The sequence below is a fragment of the Sminthopsis crassicaudata genome, chromosome 4 (assembly GCF_048593235.1).
Source record: "Sminthopsis crassicaudata isolate SCR6 chromosome 4, ASM4859323v1, whole genome shotgun sequence".
Taxonomy (NCBI): domain Eukaryota; kingdom Metazoa; phylum Chordata; class Mammalia; order Dasyuromorphia; family Dasyuridae; genus Sminthopsis; species Sminthopsis crassicaudata.
In genome coordinates this window covers 196,369,625-196,396,285 of record NC_133620.1, presented here as the reverse complement: position 1 = coordinate 196,396,285, position 26,661 = coordinate 196,369,625, and the positions used below count along the sequence as shown (strand labels likewise).

General features: G+C 35.4%; 1 protein-coding gene across 2 annotated transcripts in view; it reads left to right on the top strand.

Moving 5' to 3' along the window:
* Positions 1-26,661, top strand: part of AFG1L (AFG1 like ATPase) — a 190,045-nt gene that overhangs the window by 142,581 nt on the left and 20,803 nt on the right. For both annotated transcript variants that reach the window (XM_074310146.1, XM_074310145.1), the window contains 2 exons: positions 4,948-5,018; positions 5,275-5,375. In XM_074310146.1, the coding sequence (XP_074166247.1) occupies positions 4,948-5,018; positions 5,275-5,375 (172 nt within the window). The remainder of the gene's footprint in view (positions 1-4,947; positions 5,019-5,274; positions 5,376-26,661) is intronic.

Sequence of the window (26,661 nt, the reverse complement as noted above, 5' to 3'; positions counted from 1 at the left end):
AGTAATACTTCCAGAATTCAAATTCCTCATAAAATACATGGCCCTGTGTTGGCCATTGTCCTGCAGTTGACTGCAGGTCTTCAAATATTCTTAATTTTTTGTATGTGTCATAGACCTCATTGGCAACTGGGTAAAGTCCGTATGCTATTTCTCAGAATGTTTTTAAATACAAAAAAAAGGGTTTATAGAGGAAGCCAATTATTTTGAAGTACATTTATCAAAATATTTTTTTCAAAAACATGGAACCTGAGTTAAGAACCTTTACTCAAGGGCAGCAATTAGAGAATCACCTCGGGGAAGAGTCAGAAGATAAATTTTAAATGGGGAAGAGAGACCCTTAGAAATTATTTTGTCATACCTGATCCTCTCTCCCAGCTCTAAATTTACAATAGTGAAATTTGAAAAACAAGTTTGTACTTCACTCCTGCTAGCCAGTTTCTCAGCATCTAAACCTGAGTTTAAATGCTGCCTCTAGTATTTACTGGTTGCACGAATAGAAGCAAGCCACTCATCCTCTGTACATCTCAGTTTCTTCATCTGTAAGATGGGGATAACAGCATTTATATTACTTACCTCACACAGTTGTTATGAAGAAAGCATTTTATAATTGGAAGCTTATTAGTATTCATTGCACATAAGATACACTAAGTAAAGGTTGTGGAATTAGAACTTGGCAGTTCATAAAAGAGCTCTGGAAGTTTTAAAAATGACTCTAAAGAAACACTTTGGAGTTGTTAGTATCTTTGAAGAATGTAAAAATGTTATTTCATCAATGCTTTATTCATCTCAAATTCAAAATAAAATACTGTATATTTTTAATCTTTATAAACCTCAACTAAAATAATAGATTACCAACTATATTGAACAATATTTTAAGGCTATGTGTGGAAAGAACCATAAATAGTCTTCATAATAAAATACTTCTCTAATATTTTAATAATAAATAAGCCTTACTGGTGTTTTATTAATAAATGGGATTCTACCATTGAAAAATCATGATGCTACATCATTTTGTAATATAATTTCCTTCCCACATGTATAGACCTTAGAAATTTGTTTATGAATTTTTGCATATTTGTTGAAACAAAAATTATTTACTAATAGATATAATTTATATGCACAAATGTTAATTAATATATTTGGCTTTAAATCAGAAAGCATTGTTGATAACTGAATTTCAGAGGATTAAAACTATATGAAATATGATCTGAAAGTGGTGGTATAATAGCAAATGTTGTATATTGAAGTTCTCATTATCTAGTTACAACATTGAGCTCAAGCTCACTTTACCCTCTAATGCTTCCTTTTTCCTACCTTTCCTTTATTGAAGTACAATTTAATAGTGAAACATTACAGAAATAATTTTCCAGCATAAAGGATTCTGCTAAAATAGAGCTATTCCCCATCTTCTTTTTTTGGAGTCAGGGTTCCCAAGGATTGAACCATTCCCTTACCCTGTTTGTTGACATTTTTAAGCTACAATTCTTAAAACTACATACCCTAAGACATTTTGGGACACAATTTATGTTTGGGAATGTCTACATACACATATATTGTGTATGCTTTTGCATATATGTAATATACAATATCCATATATAGCTGTATAACAATATCTGTGTATATAAAAATATCCAAACATATCTTGTATTACCTGTCCAAGATATCCCTATATTTATCTTTATACATATGTGTATAAACATATATATATGTGTGTGTATGTGTGTGTGTGTGTGTGTGTGTGTGTGTGTGTGTGTGTATTTGTAAATACATACATTTGTTGGACCCAGAATAAACCTGGAGTTGTAGTGTGCTCTTGAAGATGAAATTTAATGTGGATACATATATTTTGTTAAACTTAATGCTTTTAAAAAATCTGCTTCATAAGTATAAAATTGCAGTTTGGGCATGGCTAGACAGTTCATCTGAGAAAAGATCTCTGAATTTTATTGGCTTGCCTGCTTAATATGAGGCAATATGGCAACCCCCAAAAGCTAACAAAATATTAGGCTTCATTAAGGTGGGGAACTGGGGTGGGGGTATGATAGTTTTGTAATATTTTACTTTCTTGTTTTGTTTTTTAGTGATATTTTTCTAATACATGTAAAGATAGCTTTCAATGTTCATTTCTCTAAGAATTTGTGTTCCAAATTTTTTCTCCCTCTCTCCCTTACCTCCCCTCTCCTCAAGATAGCAAGCAGTCCAATGCATGTTAAACAAATCCTTCCAAACATATTTCTATATTTATCATGTTATGCAAGAAAAATGAGATCAAAAAAGAAAAAAATACGAGAAAGGGAAAAAAAATATAAGAAAGAAAAAGCAAGCAAACAAACAAAAAAAAGGTGAAAATATTATGCTTCAATCCACATCCACCTCCACAATTCCCTTTTTAGATGTGGATGGCATTTTCCATCCCAAATCTATTGGAATTGTCTTAAATGACCACATTGACAAGAAGAGTTAAGTCTACTATAGATGATAATCACACAATTTTGCTGTTACTGTGTACAATGTACTTCATTCAGCATCAGTTCATGTAAGTCTCTCCAGGCTTTTCTGAAATCTACCTGCTTGTCATTTCTTACAGAACAATAATATTCCATTACATTAATATACCATAGCTAATTAATGTACCATTCCCCAATTGATGGGCAGCCACTCAATTTTCAATCCCTTGCCATTACAAAAAGGGCTACTACAAATATTTTTGTACATGTTTTCCTTTTCCTCTTTTATGATTTCTTTGAAATACAAACCCAGTAATGACATTGCTGGATCAAAGAGCATGCAGTTTGATAGCCCTTTGGACATACTTCCAAATGCTCTTCAGAAAGATTAGATTATTTCACAACTCCAACAATATATTAGTGTCCCAGTTTTCCCATATCTCCTCCAAAAGTTGCCATTATCTTTTCCTGTCATCCTATCAGTCTGAGAGGTGTTGTCTTAATTTTCATTTTTCTAATCAGGGATTTAGAGTATTTTTATATGACTAGAAATGGCTTTAATTTCTTCATCTAAAACTTGTCTGTTCATATTCTGTGACCTTTTATCAATTGGAGAATGACTTGGCAATACTTTACTTTGAACAAAAGATGGCTGGAGTGGTATGTTCAATTCTTGGTGCCACATTTTAGAAATGATTTTGACAAACTAAAGAGTATCTGGGATTCACAGTGACATATAAAGATCTGTTGAAGGAACCAGTTGCGTTTAATCTAGAGAACAGAATGTTTATGGTGGTAGGGTGGAAGGAGAGATGTGATAGATGTCTTCAGATATGTGAAAATCTTTCCTATGAAAAAGGAATTGGACTTCTTTTGCTTCTCTCAAAATGACAGAACCAGGAGTGGTAAATGGGAGTAGTAAAGCAACAGATTTTTAGTTCAATATAAAGAAAAACTTTTGTGAGTTACCCAAAAATTGACTCAACTATAGAGATAGAGAGGTCTCCTTTCCTGTAGCCAATGGCTACATTACACTTAGTGAGGATGATATAGGAAAATGTTTTTGAGAGATAGGTTAGGATAGATAAAAGATTCTATAATTCATATTCTATGAATTCTCAGAAAATATATATGAACCAATCCTTTGAAATTTGTAACTGATTTTTGTTCTTGGTCTTTAATATTCCATATTATTAATTTTTAAAATCTAGTTCTTATTCCTTTTTTAATTGTCAACTTAAGTCTATTTCACATAAGTATCATTACTGGTACAAGACTCAAAATTCAAAGTATACTTTTAATTTAAACAAACAATCCTCCTTATTTTTAGGAATGACTTTTTGAGGAATGACTAAGAATAGTCTTCACCTTACATTTGAAAATTCTTTTTGGGAAAGCATTTATTTTTACCAGGTTTTAAGACCTGGGGATAAAGTCTGTCAACCAGTAGTTATCTTAAAGGAGAAATTAATTTTAGTTTAGGTTTCATTTTTGGTTCCTTGGATGTGGGCGGGAGAATTCTGTGATGGGAACTATCAATAGGGCATCTAGAATTGAGCTTAATTGCATTTTACACCTAGAGAAGACTGAAATGTGTGTAAAAAGTAAACATATTGTAAGGTCATTCTGTATAAGTCTGCATATAGGTTTGAAGCAAACTTGAGTTTTCACTTTATTCAAGACACTGTTTCTTTTGCAGATCAACTATATCGAGTGCATTAGTTTATCAGCCCCTTTTAAAAAAGAAAGTGATAGCGGAAGAGGCCACAGCATTATCACATTTATATGTTTGGGATCTTTAAACCATATGGTGGTTTCTAATTAGAATACAAAAGATTCCATGATGAGATAGATTTTTAGCTAGCTCCAGTGATAGCAGATGAACTGAAAGTTTCCTTAAAATTATAAGGAGATTTTGGAGAGAGAATAGGTAGTCTATAATTATCCTTTTCTTACACCCCTGGAAGAAGTCTGATCAAGTTATTGATGTGCAGATCAGGTTAGTATTTAGAAGCTAGTAATTTAATTCTGGAAATGTTTGATCAGCTCAGTCAGCTTGACTTGAATTATTTTTTTTTTTAACAGCAGCTTCAATATTTAATTTCACATGTACCCTCTCAGTAGAGATTTCAAAGGATACTTCTCTAGATGCTTGACTGCCTTGTCTGTTTGCTCTTGTTTTGCATGTAACAGAGAGCCAGAAGCCTTTTTTCTCATTGTGTACACATAGTATTAATGGATTTACTCTGCCTGTATCGCCTCATTACTGGAAACAGCCAGAAGCACAGAAGTCTTTCAGTGTATGCAAATAAGGCAGAATCATCTACCTGAGAGTTAATATTCTCTGCTTTTAAGTATATTTGAAATCTAATGTTTGTATTTAGAGCATAACATCCTGTTCTCCTTTTTTATGGGCAAAAAGCTAAGCGGGCTCAGGCAGCTGTTTGATGTTGGCTTCAAGTGTTATTAATTTCATATTCTATTATTCTTTTCACTGTAGCACAAGTGAAGCTGATGTGGAGGCTGTCATGGATAAGTTGTTTGATGAGCTGGCTCAAAAACAAAATGATTGTACGTAAGTTAATTTCTCTTGAAAGAGAATACATTTAGAACACAATGCCCAATCTCCACTGACCAATTAATAAGTTCCATTGCTGTATATGGGTTGATGCCACACTCAAGTGGCAGTCATTGTATCAGCATTTTGTCTAATTTATGTGTTGAATCATGTGCTATTATTCATCAAGCTATGCATTTCCTATCTGTAAGAGATGAATTTTATAGTAATTATCCAGACAAGATTGAGTCTTTGTTCATGTTCCCATAGTAACTAGACCAAGGATTCTAAAAGTGCAAGGCAGAGAGCTGAGGCTGAATAAAGCTTGTGGAACCATTGCAGACTGCACATTTGAAGAGCTGTGTGACAGAGTGAGTACCCAGTCAAACCTAAACTCCTTGGCCTTTTCGCATTTTAAAAATACTTGATATTTTCCTTTCAACCTGGATCACATTTAAAAATACTGTGAGCAAAAGTCTGAATTAGTTTTAAAAGTCTCTGCAAAACCGGGGGTCTCCCTGCTTTGGACTCATGTCACTACAAAAATTCATACTTAGAGTGCTTCAAAGCATACTTTGAAATGTAGAAATGCGTGTTAAATGATCCTAAGGCACAAATGGCCTTTTTGGTTTTCATATTATTTCAAAAGTCAGATCAGAACAAGGTTTCACATAAAATTTTAAGGTGAAATTTGAGAACATGAGTAGGAATTGACACTAATCATCCAGGAGAACCAGACCATGCAAGTGTCTTCATTCAGCATTTCTCATTGTCTTTCTATCACTTTCTATCACTCAAATCTCTTCAGATTTGAGATCTTAAAAAAAAAAAAAAAAAAAAAAAGTCACTTCCACTGAATTATGACAGATTCCTTAGTTAATAAGAATAATAACAATAACAACAACAATAATGTTAGCTAACATTAATCCAATGTTTACTGTGCACCAGGCACTGTGGCACTTTACAATTGCTTTCTTATTTAATCCTCACAACAAAGGATAGAAGGGTGTTATTATTATACCCATTTGACAAATGAAAAAACTGAGGCAGGCAGTGATTAAGTGACTTGTCCATGGTCATAGTGAGAAAGTGTCCAAGGCTAGTTGTGAACTCAGATCTTCCTTACTCTGGACTTATTGGGTTTATCCACTGCACCACATATCTGCATTAGTTAACTAAAGCCTCCAGTGTAATTTCCTTCTGGGCAGGGACTCTGTCTTTTACTTTGTAAAATACCTAGTATACACAGAAAAGGTTCAGTGACCTCATTTGTTTCAAGGTGAGAGTTACATACTTGAAACTGTGCATAGCCTTAAGTGGATTTGAACAAATGGCACCATACCAATGAATAAGTTAATTGTTGGATAACCACAAAGAAACTGTTCTTCTATAGAAGGGGAGAGGAAACCTTAGTTCACACCTGTTAACTATTTTATAAAGAACTTTAACTTCCACTGATTTGTTCTCTTTTACCTTGTGTAAATGAGGTGACTTTTGAGTTATACAACACAATCTATTCCACAGTTGCTATTACTGAGAACTGGCAAGTCAGGTCAACAAAAATAATCTGCTATCATGAACCTGAAGAAGACCTAAAGCCTCTAATTTCCCATGCTGTAATTGCAGAATGCAGAAAGTATCAAGCTTTTCATAGCCCTCAGACAAAATGGTTATACAATTTTGCATTTCCATTAATCATGTGTGTCATTTTGGCTCTTGAGAACTCTCCTTGAAAAATCATAGTGAGTTCCTGAATTGCCTTTTGCTCCTGGGCAAAAATACCAGAGTCTTTGTTTAGCTATTGACTGATGGCTTCATTCATGAAATAAACTGTAAACAAGTCAGCTTATATCCAGAAAATGAAGCTCTTTCTGCTACCATAAAAAAGAAAACCTGTGGGAGAGTGAAAGCTGATAGAATCTCTCTGTAATAAGGTAGAGATAGTCTCATTAGGCAGGTAGTGATTCTTATCTAAGAGAATATGTGATTCATTAGTCCAGTGATGAGCAGTGATTTCTTTTTTATAAGATATTTTATTTATATAATTGAGGCCTAAGAACTTGAGTTAGTCATTATTCTCTAATCAACTAAAGAAATATTCTGGATGTGGGCATGGAATAACCTCCCCCAAGAGCATTATTTGTCACAATTTTAAATGAGTAGGATTTGAAGTTCTCCATCAAATTCAATTACTCCCTCCCCCTTTTTTGCTCTTAGAGGGAGGAGGGGAGTGAGAATAAATGAATTGGATTACTACCACATTAGCTTTGTTCCTTCTTTGTAACTTAGCTTATTCTAAAACCTTATCTTGAAACTAATTTCTAATCTTGAAACTAATTAAATTTTTAAAATTAAAAATTTCAATTTGTATTTCTGATCTTCAATTTGTATTTGTATTTGTAGCTGGATGGTATTCAGATTTAGCTGTTTGATTTGAACTAGACACCTGTAGATATTCTTCAGCTCCAAAGTATATTGTTTTGCCAGCATCATAACATGTATAAATTTTTATTTTTCAAATCATCATAAAATAATCAGGACTTTATGGAAATAATTATAAAATATGTAAGGGTCACAATGACTTTCTGATCATATTCTTTGACTATTCACTCAAGTTTAAAAATCAGAAACTTATAAAAATCAAACAATTTGTATACTTTTCCTCTGGGAACTGAGTGTAAGAGGGATTTTGATTTTCATCTTGAAATTAGTTACTCCTATAGCAGTAAAACAATATTTAAGTTAACATTGGGACTACTGGAACACTTTGGAGTAAATATGGATCACAAAATATTAGAAACTACTGACTGACTTTCCAGTTTTTCATATGATAAAAATAATCCTCTTTTTTTTTAGTTAATTTTCCCCCCTAGGAAATAGGCTAATGGTGGATGTATCTCATTTTTGTGTGCCAAAAAGTTTAGAAATTAAATAAATGCAAACTTCAGTATCACAAAAACTTATTTAAACCTCTTACCCTACTAGTATATAAAATATAAGTAATCACAATTTTATTTCATTTATACTTAATTTTTAATTCAAAGAAATCAAAATATAGAAATTAGAATCAATAAATAGAAGTATAAAACTTTTTTTAAAAGAAGATTTAGGATCCAGAACCTGCAGCTGAGCCCTCTTGGATATAAGATCTAGTCAGGAAGAAAAATATGATTTCTTAATTTTTCTTCTTAGTCATCAACAGCTGAGAATAATATTCCTCTTCGAGTACTTGAATCTCTGGCTCTTGTCTCTGAAGATATGTTAAGATCCATCAGATAAAGGCATAGCAAGAGCTGAACAGAATGGTTACTGAGTATGTAAAAAGAGAGCAAGTTTTTACTCTAGAAAGCCAAAAGCCTACCATTAATAAACAGCTAAAAAAAAATGAATGAACATTCACACCCATTCTACAACCCCTGTGAATCCTGTGGATATCCAAGTATAGGGTTTTAAAACTATATATACTTTAAGGGGCACAGGTGAAGAGATAGAGCAGTGCCTCTGCTCATTACTTTGTCTCCTTGGCTATAGGTTCATATGTCAAATCTAAATGTCACCTGAAATATAGAAATAGAAGATCCAAGTACCTGTTTTTGTTTGTTTTACTTTGACCTCAGTGATTGACAGGGAAGAAGACGGACTTCTTCTGGGTCATTACTTGTGCTTCTACATCTGCTAGGATGTAGCATCTACTGTGTTGTAGAGACCATGAGGTGTTGATGTGTGCAGGATCCTCAAGTAGAATGCTGGAATCCTCAAGGGCATTTCCACATAGGGATGTAATCACACGTGGAATGGAGCCTATTGTACCATGCAAAGTGTTGCACCAAGGCCCCATGGCTGAGAGGAAACAGCTGAGGCTCGTTGGGGCAATCAGCTTCTGGCACTTCTACCAGAGCTCTAGTAGTTAGTGTTTGGGGCCATCATAGGGAGCTGGGACTCATTTTTGTGTACCAAAATGGTACACAAAAGGATAGTGATGAACAAAGTATGTAAATTCATAGGCCAGCAATTCCTGGATTTCAAGAGTCTGTGAACTTGGATGGGGGTGGAGAAAGACAGAGTTACATCTGTATTTTCACTAACCTTTACCTGCAATTTAGTATTTCCTCCTATTATTTAAAAGCATTATTCCAGGAAGGAATCCATAAGCTTTTCCAGACTGCCAGAAGGATTCATAACCCCCCAAAAAAGGGTAAGAATCCTTGATTTAGGCAGAAAGGCCAGGGAGGAATTATTAGTGATAAACTTGTAATATTAGAATTTGGGGTTTTTTCAACACTTGTATCTTTGTTGTGATAATCTTGAGGTGTCCACAGATGATCATGACTTGTACTACTTCAAGGACCTGAAAAATAAAGTAATAGTCTAGATTCTCCAGGGCTACTTGTCTATTTCCTCCAACTAAGGGAATTCTTCCCTCTAGGGAGGAAGGGCTACCCAATAGCAAATATCAGGATATAACATAGTAAACTAATCCTGTTGTTAGGATAATTCTCCAATAAAAAATATTTATATTGAAATACCTGCCATGGTCCCTAGCCCCTGTGACTCACCACCTTAGGGCCAGATAGTTGTCCATCCTGTTTTAATACAAACACTATAGTTTTCTGATCAAGCTATCTATTCCAATGAAAACATGTTTTTTGAGCTAGAAATACAAAACATTAAGCCTCAGGAATAGACTCCTTTCAAGCTGCTGGGGGAAAATATAAAAGAAGCTGTAATACAGTCTTCAAGCTAAGAATTAGGGCAAAAAATTTGAGTGTGTTCAAAAAGAGACTTCCATGATATCTTGGTGATCTTAATATGTAGTATTTACATCCTTACTTCATCTCCCTCTCCAAGTAGGCCAGGCCTGGCTTTTGACTCCTTCACATAAGGGATGAACTGGATGCATTGAGTACAGTGCTGTCCTTGCCAGGTTCCTTACCTATGTTCCTTAAGAGACTCCCACCTTGTAAAGGAATTATGGGTGCCTTGAATATTAACATAATTGTCAGTGTCTGGTGGTAAGATAGAAAGAACTGAGAGAGAGTCTAGATTCTGATCCCAGCTGTGTCATAGCACTGTGATTTGGGTAAAGTCACTTAATTATGAGCCTTCGTCACATCGAGATCGAGTTAGGTAACTATTGGTGTTCTTTCTAATTCTGAGAATCCATCCTTCTATGTAAATAGATTAACCAGTATCTGGAGTGACCATTGTTGAACTGATAAACACAAAAATTTCCCAAGAGTCAGGGAAATTGAATAGGTAAAGAAGAGCAGAGCAAGCAACCTTTGGAACTTATAGCACATAAAAGAAACGAGACATTATGGGAATTAGACATGGAATTGGCCCATTATACCCTGTAAAATTGTAATTCTCTTTGGAGTATATTGGTCCCCTACGTATCTCACAGTACATGATGTCTCTTAGGGAAATGGCTATGAGCAGAAAGGACCTTCCTTTCTTCACTCACTTTTTCCCCACTTCTCTCTGACCCTCTTTCATTCTCTATTTTGCTCTCCTTGTTTCTAATAGGAAGAACGAGAGTCAAACTCACTACAAAATCAATATTCTAAGAAATGAAACTAATGTCAAATGAGTAGTGACATAGTAACAAGGTTAAGCGGGCTTTTATCATCTAATAACGTAATCCCTTGGCTTTTAATATAGCCTAAAATACTTAATTCAGCCTGCTCTAGGGTTACTTTTGTTGTGGCCAGCCAATGCCAAGTTCAATTCAGGAAACATTTATCAAGCACCAGCTATGTAGAGTCCTGATTGGACCATGCTGAAGGTGCTGTCGGAAGTGCTAGAGAAGATGACAAATTTGGATAAGTAGACACTATCTTAATTGTATTCAGACTAATAAAAGGATGTGATACAAATAGAGATGAGCACATGGCACAAGGACATATGATGTGTATTCAGGAGGTATAGGTAAACTACTGAGGTTCAAAGAGGGGACCAAGAGGATCAAGGAATACTTCATGGAGCATTCGAATGGAATGCTGATTTAAATTAAGTTTTTCCCTTGATGGGAGCATTTATATTCCTCCATCAGGGATCTTATAAATGGAAAACAAACATTGGGAATTTGAATTAGATAACTTCTGAGTTCTTTCCTCCTCTGTCATGTTACTTCCTTACTTCCTTAGGCTGATTTAAGCACATCTCCAACTGAGTTGTTCACTGCTATGAATTCGAATCCCAAATACATAGATATAGATAAGGTCCAGTGTTTCTCTGAAGACAAAATAATATTCCCTTGGGAAGCCTTGTTGAGTTACAACTGCTTATATAATTCTATCCTAGTATTTCTTTCTTCTGTATACTATTCACTTAAGGTACCTAGCACAGAGTCTTAATGTGGGCGACTTGGTCAATATTTATTAAATTGAAAGGAATAGCATTTTGTGTCCCAGAAAAGCTTATTGGTTGTTTAAGGTGGCATGATGTAGTTGAGTGACTGGGACTTGAGACCTTTATTCAAGCCTCTGGACCTGTTTTTTATCTGAATAAAAGGATTATCATAGATGACTTTAAGACCCCTTCTGGCTTCAGAAGCTCATCTCTGTGTTTTACAGGATAGCAGTAAGTTGTTCACCAAAGTTTCACTGTGTGACTTGGGGACTAATTTTAATCCATCTATTCTCAGATGATCAAACCATGAATAATTAACTCATGCTAACCAAACTATAGAACTGCTTGACAGACCAGAAGGCCAATCTGTTCATTTACAATGGGCGATATACACAGTTCAAAATCCAGTTTTTGTCATTTTCCAAGGGGGCCTCCTTCCTAGTGGAGAAGTCTACTCTGGAGACCAAATTACAGTAATCAGACAATTTTTAGGAGAGTACAGAATCATGATGATGCTGCCTTGATGAGTTGCTCTTTTGCATTCTAGGGATAATTATGCCTAAGGAAGCAGTATTAGTCATCGAAGTGCAGGGAACTCTTCCTTGGACAAGGCAGAAAACATTGATAATATAACTCTTGATTTTTTTTTTCCAGACTTCATGTGAACCCTCATCCTTCTATTATAACATTAGCCGTGATGTTTTGGCATTCAAGTAAACTAGATCACAGCTTTCCTTAGATCCTTACTATCTCGGTCATGGCTTCCTAAAGAGGTCCTATCTCATAGAAGCATATGGTAAAGTCTATTTATTTTACCCTTATAAACATGGGAGAGAGATATGGGTTAAATAGTAAATGATCAGACTCAAAAAATAATTATTAGTGGCTCCATGTAAGCTTGGAGGGTGATCTTTAATAGGCATACTTTCAATGAACTGTGCTGTTATAACATGTTTTTATTAACTTGGATAAAAGTATAGATTACCTAACTCAATACCTTAGACATAGTAGGCACTTAATAAATATGTGTGGCATTTAAAGAAATAAAGTATAGCTTTAGTTTTATCAGTTGTATTCTAGTTATACCTAAGGTGATGCTTTGAATCACCTTTGACTAAAACTGAGAGATTTTATATCAATTATCTCTGCCCTCTTTGACTGACTGATTTAAGAGATTGGTTGCATCAGGATTTACAAGCTATATCCTACTGTGTGTCTTGTTGAGGAGATTTTAAGAGCTCATGGCATATGAGCCCTTTGATCTAGGGGCAAGATGAATGAGGCGGGAGATTCCTAGTGTGTGAAAAGAGCTCCAGGTTATTATGCTGTACATCCTTGTTGATATACATTTTTGCAAGGATCAGCAGTAGACAATCCCCAATCACCATTCAGAGAAGCAGCTTGTGGGCTTTGCCTTATGCATGGTATCTGCCAATGGGAGGAAAGCCTATCCAGCAATCCAGCAGCTCGCTCACAGGTGAGAGGCTCTATTCAGGCTGTGACCCTCAGACTGAAACCTGTTCCCATGGTCACAAGTCATTGCTCCTTGCTCAACAAGGGCGTTTCTGCAACGTGGCAGAAAACTTGGGGTACATCAAAGGTCGAGAGGGTCTTGGTACTCCCTCTCGGTGGGGTCCATACCCTAGTATATGTTATTGCTTCAAATGACAAACTTATACGCTTAAGTATTCTGAAGATTTGGTGAATAATCTGAAGATTTACCTGTATTTTTGTAGTTAAGAAATAAGCAGGTTATATTTCTTAACCTGGTTTTTTTTTATTTAAAAAAAACAACAACTTTTACAACTGCTAACTGTATTCACAAACAACTCTGCAAAAGCAATTTGTCATTTTGTGTTCAAAGTAATGACATGTGTCAGCCATATGTATTTATAAGAAGTCTGAGCATTAGGTAAAAAAAGTGCTATCAGTTTTTATGTGCTTCCTTTCTTCTTAGCTTGAGAGCACTCTAGCAATAGTCATAACTTTTTAAAAAATTTTTAAAATTAATTTTATAATTATAACATTTTTTTGACAGTACATATGCAGAGGTAATTTTTTTACAACATTATCCCTTGTACTCCCTTCTGTTCCGAATTTTCCCCTCCTTCCCTCTACCCCCTCCCCTAGATGGCAGGCATTCCCATACATATTAAATACGTTATAGTATATCCTAGTACAATATATATGTGCAGAACCGAATTTTGTTGTTGTTGTTGTTGCAAAGGAAGAATTGGATTTGGAAGGTAAAAATAATCTGGGAAGAAAAACAAAAAAATGCTCACAGTTTACACTCATTTCCCAGTGTTCCTTTTCTGGGTGTAGCTGATTCTGTCCATCATTGATCAATTGGAACTGAATTAGCTCTTCTCTATGTTGAAGATATCCACTTCCATCAGAATACATCCTCGTACAATATCATTGTTGAAGTGTATAATGATCTCCTGGTTCTGCTCGTTTCACTCAGTATCAGTTCATGTAAGTCTCTCCAGGCCTTTCTGAAATCATCCTGCTGGTCATTTCTTACAGAACAATAATATTCCATAACATTCATGTGCCATAATTTACCCAACCATTCTCCAATTGATGGACATCCATTCAGAATAGTCATAACTAAGGATAATAGCTAACATTTATATAGTGCTAGCTATGTGGAATGCAGAGTGCTAAGCTCTTTACAGTCATTAGCTCATTTAATCCTCACAGAAACCCTCACAATGAGAGATATGTGCTATTATTTTACCCCATTTCACACATGAAGAAATTGAGGCAAACAGAATAATGATTGTCCCAGGATCATATAACTAGTAAGTGTCTGAGGGAGATTTGTTTTTATTTTTGTTTTTTTTTTAATTTTTATTTATAAATTTTTTGACATTATATATGCATGAATAATTTTTTATAACATTATCCCTTGTATTCATTTTTCCACATTATCCCCTCCCTCCCTTTACTCCCTCCCCTAGATGACAGGCAATCCCATACATTTTACATGTGTTACAATATAACCTAGATACAATATGTGTGTGTAAATCCCATTTTCTTGTTGCACGTTAAGTATTAGATTCCGAAGGTGTAAGTAACCTGGGTAGATAGAGAGTAGTGCTAACAGTTTACATTCACTTCCCAGTGTTACTTCTCTGGGTGTAGTTGTTTCTGTCCATCATTGATCAACTGGAAGGGAGTTGGATCTTCTTTTTGTTGAAGATTTCCACTTCCATCAGAATACATCTTCATACAACATTGAAGTGTACACAGATCTTCTGGTTCTGTTCATTTCACTCAGCATCAGTTGATGTAAGTCTCTCCAAGCCTCTCTGTATTCCTCCTGCTGGTCATTTCTTACAGAACAATAGTATTCCATAACCTTCATATACCACAATTTACCCAACCATTCTCCAACTGATGGACATCCATTCATCTTACAGTTTCTAGCTACAACAAAAAGAGCTGCCACAAACATTTTGGCACATACAGGTCCCTTTCCCCTCCTCAGTATTTCTTTGGGATATAAGCCCAATAGCAGCAATGCTGGGTCAAAGGGTATGTACATTTTGATAACTTTGTGGGCATAATTCCAGATTTCTCTCCAGAATGGCTGGATTCTTTCACAACTCCACCAACAATGTATTAGTGTCCCAGTTTTCCCACAGCCCCTCCAACATTCATCATTATTTATTCCTGTCATCTTAGCCAATCTGACAGGTGTGTAGTGGTATCGTCTGAGGGAGATTTGAACTTGGGTCTTCCTGATTCGTCCCAATGCTTTATCCACTGTGCCACCTAGATGAATGAGAATCCATTGACCATATTTCCAAGGCTTCAACTCATTATCCAATCATATTGCAATTGTATGAACATCAAACTTTCTAAATCCTTGTGACACAGACAAGTATTAAAAAATGTTTCTAATTGATCAAGTGAATTTAAAATGAAATTCACTAACTGGGACCCAGTACATTATTGATATTGATTATATCAGTGTAGTAGAAAAATCAATAAGCTGGGAATGAAGAGAGCTGGATTCTAGTCTTGGTGCTGTCACCAACTAATTATATAACAATAATCAGGTCATTTAATTTATGTAGGCCTCAGTTTACTAATCTGTAAAATAAAAAAAATCTATCCCTTCTTAGATTCCTTCCAATTCTAAAATTATTTGATTCTACATATATAAATGCTTGTATGTACATATACACATGTACCCTAGATCTATCTATATACATACACTAGATCTTTCTACAGATACATATACATGTATGTGTATGTGTGTATGTGTATATGTAAGTCTTTGTTTGGGGATCTGAATCAATTAATTGCATCAGTGTGTGAAACTCTAGGTGCAGAAGTTTACATTACCAATTCAGATTAGCAACTGATGTAACTCACACTCCTAAGAGAAGTGTCTGAAACACTGCAGAGTGGGAAGTGATTTGCTCATGGTCAGTTCACATGGCTAATATGTTTCAAAGGCAAGATTTCAACCCAAACCTTCCTGATTCCAAGGCTAGCTCCCTAGCCCTTCCCACATGGTACCTTGAGGGATTCTAAGTTTTATATGTATAATATACCTAATACAGTATACATGATATGCATGTATATGTACACATAGAATATATCTATATAAATTTATTAATTTTTTATTTATAATATGTCACTTGTTAATCTGAATTGATTAACAGGTGTTTCCACATCTGGAGTTACATTGTTGAAATCATAGGTCAGAATTCACAAGTATAATTACACACACACACACACACACACACACACACACATACATACATACATACACACATATACACACACACACACAGTGACAGAGAAGGGAAAAAGGGAGAGAAATGTTGGTCTCTGTTTTTTGACTAAGAAGTCATGTCTATTATTTTATGAATTCTCTGTAGTCTCCTAAAAGCCTATAGTAATGAATGACGACTCTTAATTTCCAGCTCCCAGATACTAAAGAATATTTTCAGTCTTTTAGTTTTCTAATAGAAGAATCTATTTACAGTTAGTGCTTTTGCGGGGTCCCTTAACTTGTGCTGTACTCTGGGAAGCCAAATGTAATTCTGTTTACTAGTGGGCACTTAATTAATGTGTGCTGAATTGAATTAAAGTGAAAGAGGAAATACTTTGGGATTGTCAAGAACACAGATAGGCTGGATAAGAGAAGACCCATCCACAAGCATTTATTAAGGGCCTAATGTGTGCTAGGCATGGGGGATACAGATCCAGTGAACAAACAAAGACAGTAATGAAATGTAAAAGAGGAATCAGCTCACAAGGGCTGGCTAATGAAGAATGCCAGTGTATCAATTCATAATGGGAAATGTTTCTGGCACCTAAATTGGTATAAATTATTTGCACAAATCATTACATGAGGTACTCCCTTGCTTGTCAAGAAACCACTATATATCTATTTTACAATTGTTTCTTCGTGTTCCTGAATAATTAAAAATGCTGTTTAAAGGGACCAGATGACTTCTAAGAAATTCCCTTTAAAAGATGGCTCAGATTAGAATCTTGAAGACTGCAGTTAACTGGAATTGGATAATAGTTTCCCTGATGGAATAAAAATTGAATCTTAAGAGATAGTTTACATTAAACACAGTATAAACACCTGGCTGACACAGAAACCTTGTGCTTCCTTCATGTTTCAAGTTCCCCTTAGAGGCTATAAATTCATAGGACATGAGGGGTCCTGACCCGCCAGCCAATCATGTTATAAAATAACACTTGCTTGTGTGTTGGAGAGAACATGAGAAGACTAAAGACCAGGAGAGGCTTCTGCTTGCCAAAGCTGAGCACAATATGGTAAGTGAATTGAGAAGCATGCATTGAAAAGCTGGAAGTCTTAACTTATTCAGGTTTCCTTGTGATCCAGACACTTACAGCCTCTAAGCAGGCTTTTATAATATGTGTAGCACATACAAAACTTCAGCTGCAGCTTTTTAAATGTCTCCAGGCATTTTCTTTAGTGAATAAGGAAACTTTGAATGATTCTCATATGATAATAAATCCAAAGCTGAAAAGGACCTGAATTATGCTCCTGTATCATACATTACATCATGGACATCAGCTAGGTATCCTATAGTCGTCTCGGACTCATTTCCCAAACAGACCTCATTATCTTTCCCTTAAAACTCACTCTTCTTCCAAACTTACCTATTCAATTGAAGGTACCACCATTTTTTCATTCTCCCAAATTTGTAACTGAATTGTCAACCTTTATGCTTCATTGTCATTCATCCCACATATCCAATTGCTTCTCAAATTGTATCATTTTTGCCTTCATTTCTTTAGTATCTGAATTCTCCCTATTTATACCCAAACTTCCTAATTTAGGACCTCATAATTTGTTATCTAGACTATTTAATTCACTCATTAAACTATAGGGACTTCCAGTTGCCTCTAAAATAAAATATCAGCTTCTCTATTTGACTTTTTTTTGGATCTTATTTAATATTTTTTCCAATTACATGCAAAAACAATTTTAGCATTCTTTTTCCCAAAAAAAAAATTTGATCTCCAAATTCTCTCTCTCCTTTCCTTTTCCCCCTCATTGACACGGGCTTTATACATGTAGTCTGTTTTAACTTTTAAAGCCCTTTATGACATGGCCAGAACCTGCCTTTTCAGGTTGCTGTACAGGACAGCACAGGCTATTCTCCTTTTTCTTCTCTACAATCCAGCTAAGCTGGCTCTGTCTCTATTCTTCAACACATAGTATTATCGTGCAACTCTGAGCTTTTGCATTAACTGCTCCCCGTGCCTGTAGTGCACTCCATTTAAAAAATATTCCCCATAGAAGCTCTCTCTTCTTCCATAATGCAGCTGAAGCACTACCCACCTTTCCTAACTTCCCTTTATTTCATTTATATTTATTCTGTAATATTATTTCTAGATATTTCCTCTCCCAGTAGAATGTAAACTTTTTTGAAAATAAGTATTGTCTTATTTTCTCTATGGCCCCACTGCCTTACACAGTGCCTGGCAAATAGTAGATTCTTAAGAAATACTTTTTAAGTGATGAATTAAATCTTGCCTTATGAAAGGAAAATCCAAATTCTCTGACTTAAGATTTGATCAAACAGTCAGTAAGCATTTGTTAAGTTTTTACTATAAGTGCTAGGGCCCCAAAAAAGAAACAAAAGTCACAGTCCTTGCCTCCAAGAAGCTCACATTCTAATAAGGGAGAAAATGTGCAAACAACTATAGATGGCCCCAGCAATAAGGAAAACTGGGATAGGCCATCTAGGCTAGGCGGCCTGCCAAAGCCTAAAGGAAGCCAAGATGCAGAGGCAGGAAAGTATTTCAGATGGAAAGACAACCAGTGGGACAAGACATGGAATGCCATGTGGAAGGGCAGTGTTTATGATTCACAGAAGACATGGAGAAAGGACTAAAATATAGGGCAACTAAAAAAATAGAAGGAATCTACCACGTGAAAGGTTTTAGAATCCAAATAATTTTATTTTTGACCTTAGAGTGAATAGGGAGACTTGTCCCAGCCTCAATCCTACCCCCAAGTAATCAGGGATGTATTTAAGGAAAATCATGCCAGTAAATGAGTGGAAGGTGGACTGGAGTAGGGGATCACCAGCAAATTATTGCAGGCATAAAATGATGAGGGCCTGCACCAGATTCATACCTGTGTGAGTGAGAGAAGGAAAATAAATGTTGTGAAGATAGCAATGATAGGATATCATCACAGATTGGATATGTACAGTGAGTCTGAGAGAGGAATTGAGGATAATATGGAGGTTATAGTCCTTAGTGATTGGAGAGTGGTGCCTCAGTAGTAAAGGGGAAATTTGGAAGAAAAAGGGGTTTTGAATAAAGACATCTGTTTTGGACATATTAAAGTTTAAGATGTCTATGGAACATCCAGTTTGAGATGTCCAAAAGGCAGTTGGTGATATGAAGGGTTACAATTTTACCAGATCTTGGAATCATCTGCATAGATATAATTGAACTCGTGGGAATAAGTGAAATCACCAAGCAAGATAGTTTATATAGAGAGAACCAAAGAGAACCTAGGACAGACAGGGGATTTCCAGGTTTGGAGAGTATGACTTGTATGTCAGTCTATAAAGGGGGCATGAGAAAAAAAAAACAGGTGGATAACATGAAAACAAGGAAAGAGCAATTCACAAAAAACCTGGAGGAGAAAGTATTTAAGAGAAGTATGAGGAACAATATCAAAGGAATCAGAAAAGTCAAGAAAGATGACAACTGATGGGGAAAAAAGCATTTTAATCATTGTAAGCTATTTAATCATTGAGGATTTTGGAGAAAGCAATAATATCATTTGGATGAAGTTGAAAGCCCAATTACAGAAAGCTTAGAATCAAATGACGGGAGGGGAAGTAGATGCACCAAGTCTACAACTTCCTTAAAGTGTTTAGCTGAGAAGGGGAGAAGAGATAGGATGATAGCTAGCCCGAATCAGGGATCAAGCAAGAGTTGTTTAAGGCAGGAGAAGACAGGACAGTGTTTATAAATTGCAGGGAAGGAGCCGGTAAATAGGTAGAAATTGAAGGCTAGACAAAGATTAGAGAAGAGAAATGGAACAGTCTGCTGGAGAAGACAATATGGGGTGGGATGGAGGATGCATGTGGAAGGGTTTGCCCCGGCAACAAGAAGGATCATCTCTTCATTATAGAAAGGAGGAGATAGTGGGGGAAGTGATGTAAAATGGGGAGTAATAAGATTGCTTTCATTACATGGCTTCAATTTCATGGCATTCCCACCATACTGCTATTAATAGTTTCATGTAGGACTTGGTATATTCACACTCAATTAGTAGTTAATTTACCAGGAATTATTTATAATGTGATGTGTGCCTGAAACTGGCCTTAGCCTCACAGTGGTCCTCAAACTTTTTAAATAGGGGGCCAGTTCACTGTCCCTCAGACTGTGGGAGAGCCAGACTAGAGTAAAAACAAAACCTCACACTCTGTGTCCGCCCCTCAGCCCATTTGCCATAACCTGGCGGGGCCGCATAAACTTCCTCAGCAGGCCACATTTGGTCCGCGGGCCGTAGTTTGAGAACCCCTGCTCTAAAATATTGAAAAGAAAAGCAATATAGTCTTTTTTCTGAAGAAACAAGACCAAAACACAAAGTAAAGAGGCCTGGACTGGCAATAGCAAGAACTGGGTGCGAGGACAGGCGTCACTAATGAACTGTACAGCATTGCACAAGGGACTTTTTAATGTCTGTTATTGTATGAAAGCAATGACAGTCTCTTTATTGTAGAAGCAATAGAGAAAGCTATCTGCTACATGCTGGGTTTTTTTTTTTTTGTTGTTTGTTTTGTTTGTTTTCTCGGTATTTTATATATATATATATACACAAAGGTAGTTTCAACATTAATTTTTGTAAGACTTTGTGTTCCAAATTTTTCTCTCTCCCTTTCCCACCTCTCCCCTCTCTCAGGCAGCAAGCAGTCTGATCTAGGTTAAATATGTGCAATCCTTTTAAACATATTTCCATATTTGTCATTTTTTGGTTCATACTGTTAATAAAAGGAAAAGGTTGCTGGAGGTTTTTAGTAGGGAAAGTTTTCATGGAGGATGTAGGTAAGACTTAAAAGATAAGTAGAATTTGAAGAGGTAGAAATAGAATAATGAATATTGTGGGAAAAGCACAGGAGCAGGTCATTTGGGGAAAGTAGAAGACTTGTCTCTGATAGAAACTGGAGTTCTGTGTTGAGAATAAGGTTTGATAGGTTGTATAGAGCCAGATCAGGATTAGTTTTGAAAGCCAGCATCAGAGAGAGTCTAGACTTGTGGCAAGACATGGGAAGCCTTTTTTAGCTTCATGAGTATACAAATATTGTGACAGATATCAGAAAATGCATCTGGCTGGACCTAGAGCAAAAGCAACTTTAAAAATTGATGATGTCATTTTTAATTAAATTCTGCTTTGTTAAATATTTACTTTTATGCATAGTTTTACTCATTTTGCAGGTGTTTTTGATTGATTTTGCTAATAATTTTGAGAGGCAGCATGGTATAGGTTAGAGGCAATTTAGATCTAAATTCAGATCCTTTTTGCCTGTGATGCTGGGCTTTGTCACCTGTAACAGTGTGATTTTGGGCAAGTTGATTAACATTTCAGCAGCCCAGGCAGCTTACTAAGAGTATGAGATGCAGGTGGCGATTGTCATCTTTAGAAGAGAGACAGAAACAGAGAGTGAGAGGGAGATAGGAGAAAGAGACAATAACTAAAACAACTCAACAAGAGAGATCTACATAGAGATAGGTTTTTAGAGAGATAGGGATATAGGCATAATTTTTTTCTTTTTTTATGTTTAATTTTCTTTATTAAAGCATTTTATTTCAAATCATATGCATGGATAATTTTCCAACATTCACTTTTGCAAAGCCTTGTATTCCAAAGTTTTTCCCCTTCTCCCCACCTCCTTCCCTAGATGGCAAGTAATTAATCTTAAACATGTTAAATATGGTTTAAAAAATAAGTTAAATCCAATATATGTATACATATTTATACAATTATAGTAGGCATAATTTTTTTAAATTTAAATGGAACATTAGTTTGGCATAAACATATAGGAATATCTGTGCAAGTTAATTAAATTGCATTGCCTCAACTAATATCCCATCTTACAAATAGGAAATGTTAATGTTCATAACACTTTAGAATATTGAATAGTTATAACTATACTTGTGATTTACTCCCTCTACCAATTCAAATCAACACCTTCTCTGAAATTTATGTTTTTAGAGAATTGCCAAGAACATTAAGAGATAATGAGGGGTTATCTTCATGCACAACCTATATACATATTTATTTATTTGTATTTATATCAAAGACAGAACTTGAATCCAGCTCTTTCAAACTTCGAAGACAGTTGAAAAAATATTGGTCAACTTAACCTTTTTTCTGAGAAGCAAAGAAAGCTACCTTTTCCATCAGTGTCAGCATATTTGGCCAAAAGTATTTTAGAAATAGTAAAAAGGAAATGCTTTCTTGCCTTTTATTAATTGAGCTGTGACAGGTTAAAAATTTTTTTTAAATGACTGGACTTGTGACCTTCTGTAGTGTTTGGTTGGAGGTCTTCAGAACTTCAAAATGGTCATGGCCTTTAAATCAGTTAACTTCATATCTGATTAAGCACATCATTTGCTCCTATAGATGTTATAAAATTTACCTTGCTTCAAAAATTCTATGCATCTGCCCACCCTCATAATAATGGCTCTATCACATCTTATCGTAATAATAACTCATATGCACACAGGGCTTTAAAATTATAACGCAACAGCTATGCAAAAAGGAGGATGGCAAAAATATTATTATCCCCATTTGATGCATTAGAAAACAGGTTCAGAAAAATTAAAGTTTTTCCGTAGTCACATGGTTAGTTGGAGACTTGTAATGAGTTCTTTCTGATTGGAATTCCATTTCCCACCATTCCTGTCTTGGTGGTGGTTGTTTTTCCATTTAGAATCAAGATATATATGTATGAATGTATGTATGTATATTAGAACTGGACAAGACTTTAGAGATCAAACTTATGTATTCCTCAGTTCCAAATCCCATGTGTTCATGGAAGAAATTTCCCATGCTAAATACCAAGCAAGTTTGTTTTTTCACCATTAGGTATCCTTCTTTGAAGATGAACCCTGGTTTTCCCTATTCTCAAAGTAACTTTCTTTGCTTGTGTACTTTCTCCTTTTCCTGCTTGTTTTTTGTTTGTTTGTTTTTTTAAAATAGGAGCTTGTTAATGTAAATCACCTATAATCTTGCAGCATGGGGGTGGGGAGAGGGAGGAAAAGATGCCTCTGGCCAGATCCTCCATTTCTCCCCTCTGATCTAGCACCCAAAACCTAAAACTCCACCCTTCTAAAAGTGCCAGCAACCAGCAGAGTCCCTACCCCATTGCTTCTGCCCTCACTAGGCTTGTGCTGGTTCCTTCTTACCCAGAGCCAGGACTCCACCACACAGCTGGGCTTGCTATTCCTTATCAGCAGAGTTTCCCTCAATCTTTCCTGACTCAGAAGCTGCACTCCCCAAACTGTCTGGGAAGTAAACATTTTTGTGGCTGAGGCTAAGACTACTTACTTCCCAACCCAACTAACCTCGGAGCTTGCTGCTTGTTGTTTCAGTGGAACTAGCCTGGAGGTTTTTCTATCTCTATACTTTTCTTCAGATTGTTTCCATTTGTCATTGGAGGACCACTATTTGGATTTGATTTTAAGCTATCTTTTCCCTAAGGTCCAGTTTTGTTTTATTTGTGGGGGAAATCTGGAGAATTTGGAATTTTCTAATCTCTTCTGCTATCTTCCCAGAATCCTCTCCGTACAATCATATTTTAATCTTATCTGGTGCACTGGGAGTTTGATACCTCAGCTTACACAAGTTCTTCTGCATACTTTCCCTTTAGCAGTATGTTTCATCACATCTAAGCTTACCATATTTCTCTCCATGCCTCTTGAGTAGTTTTAAATTTCAGTTCTTCAGAGATAGTAATATTCCGTATGTGATAGCCATATAACATCACTAGAAATTATATAACAAACTGAACTAAAAAAAAAAAAAAAGAAAGAAAATTGAAAGTAGTTTTGTTGTGGGTCTTGTTGTAGACCCCATTCATTCATTATAGGTCGTTATTTTCTAACTGTACTTTTAAAATGTCAGAACATAAATTTACATCTAATTCAGAAGATGCCAGTGCCTTTTCTGAGAGCATAGGGTAATTGGCAGAAATGCTATTCATATAGTAGTGGAAAAATCACTCAACTTGGAATCTTGAGACCTGAATTTTTGACCTGGCTCTAATATTTACTACCTCATAATCTTGGGGGGGGGGCACTCTAACTTTATCAGTTCCTTATCTGTAGAATGAAAATAATCATATTTTTTCTCCCTCTTCACAAAATTATGAGAATAATTTATGAACTTTAAAATACCCTGGAAATGAGATTATAATGATTATTATTATGTTTCCTTATTGAGTAGACTACAAATGCCCACAATCCACAGAAATGTTGGAAGAGGGGCTTTAGGAAGACAGAGGAGGCCCTGCATGTATTATAGTACCTCTAGAAGTTAAAATAATGATCTTTAAGTAAAAATAAATTACTTAAAATTCTGAAGCTGCTTCTATCACTGTTCTTTTTATTTCATATAATTTCATACCTCAGCTCTGCTAAAATATATGCTTAATTTTGATGAAAGTCTTATTTCATAAGATACAAAGGACCCAGTCTAAGATCTAAATATCTAAAAATCTGTTCTATTTTATTTCTTCTGCCTTATACTAATATTTCTTTGGCCTTATACTTTAGCCATACTTTCATCGACAGATGGCAAATAGCGCCCTCTGCTGATCTTATTTTCAAAACAGCTAATAAATGTAGTTTATGGTACCTAAACAAGTATTTCATTGTTCAGCCATTTATTTTAGGATCTGGAGAGACTAAAGGGATGACTTATCACTTTTTGTTGCTATCAGTGTACATGCCATGTTTCCATATAAAAATAACTATAAGCAGAAATAGAAAATAGAAAGATGAAGTGGCTGACCAGTTTCACTATATATATTTATCATACATTATAATTTATATTAATGAATTAAAGAGAGATAATATCATCATTTTAGAAACACGAGTTCCATTTTTAAGCTTAGATTTGTTGGAGATGCAGAAAAAATTCCCTTCCTTTGGAAAATCCCAAGTTTTTTATAATTTGCAAACTGAACCAAATACATATCAATGATAATGATGGTGATAACGATTCTTCTAAAAAAAAATAAAGTAAAACAAATTGGGAAGTAGAACATTGGTCATCTGCCTTTTTTAGTTTTCCCTGGTTTGTGGAATTCTTAAAAAGGCTTCAGGTCAGTATCTAGTTAATATCAAAATATCTCCTTTGTAGAGCAATAAGAAAAAGTTACACATTCTAGCACTTTGGGGAAAGAATTGTGTGTGTATATATGTCTTATGTATGTGTGTATGTGTATATAAACAGTTTAACTAAATCAATAGTTTTTTAACTTCCAAAATCCTATAAGAAAAAAAAGCAAAATATGTGATGAGCATGTGATGAAAATTCCTTTTTACATTTTAGTTTCTTAGATCCTTAGTGTTTTCTTTTTCCCTTTGGGTCCATCTGTAAGAGCAAACTCTGAGGAGAGGGACACATCTTCATTTGTTGGATTTTGTTCAGGTATCTTAACTGGGATATTTTTTATTTTATTTATACATTTTTGAAAGTATATATGCATGAGTAATTTTTTTTATAATATTATCCCTTGTATTCATTTTTCCAAATTTTCCCCTCCCTCCCTCTACTCCCTTCCCCCAATGACAGGCAATCCCATACATTTTACATGTGTTACAATATAACCTAGATACAATATATGTGTGTAAATCCCATTTTCTTGTTGCACATTAAGTATTAGATTCCAAAGATATAAATAACCTGGGTAGATAGACAGTAGTGCTAACAATTTACATTCGCTTCCCAGTGTTCCTTCTCTGGGTGTAGTTATTTCTGTCCATCATTGATCAACTGGAAGTGAGTTGGATCTTCTTTATGTTGAAGATTTCCACTTCCATCAGAATACATCTTCATACAGCACTGAAGTGTACAGCGATCTTCTGGTTCTGCTCATTTCACTCAGCATCAGTTGATGTAAGTCTCTCCAAGCCTCTCTGTATTCCTCTTGCTGGTCATTTCTTACAGAGCAATAATATTCCATAACCTTCATATACCATAATTTACCCAACCATTCTCCAATTGATGGACATCCATTCATCTTCCAGTTTCTAGCCACTACGAAAAGAGCTGCCACAAACATTTTGGCACATACAGATCCCTTTCCCCTCCTCAGTATTTCTTTGGGATATAAGCCCAATAGCAGCAATGCTGGGTCAAAGTGTATGCACATTTTGATAACTTTTGGGGCATAATTCCAGATTGCTCTTCAGAATGGCTGGATTCTTTCACAACTCCACCAACAATGTATTAGTGTCCCACTAACTGGGATATTTTTTAAAGACATGGATTGAAAGTACAAACCAGGATTGGAAAGGGTACATAAATATAAAATGTCCTTGTCCTTTAAAAATAAGTGCCAGGCATTCTGAAGGACAAAATGGACTGAATCTGTCAGGGAAAACAAAGGGTTATGAAAAGAGATTTTTAGGAAAAAGAAGGAATATTAAAGAAGGAATAGTAGTTCTGCATAAATGAGGAAAGTGATCATATTCACCAAAAAGAAGAAAGAGCTCAAGTCTTTTTGTTTTGCCTGTACTTTCTCTGACAAGAAGAATGACTTT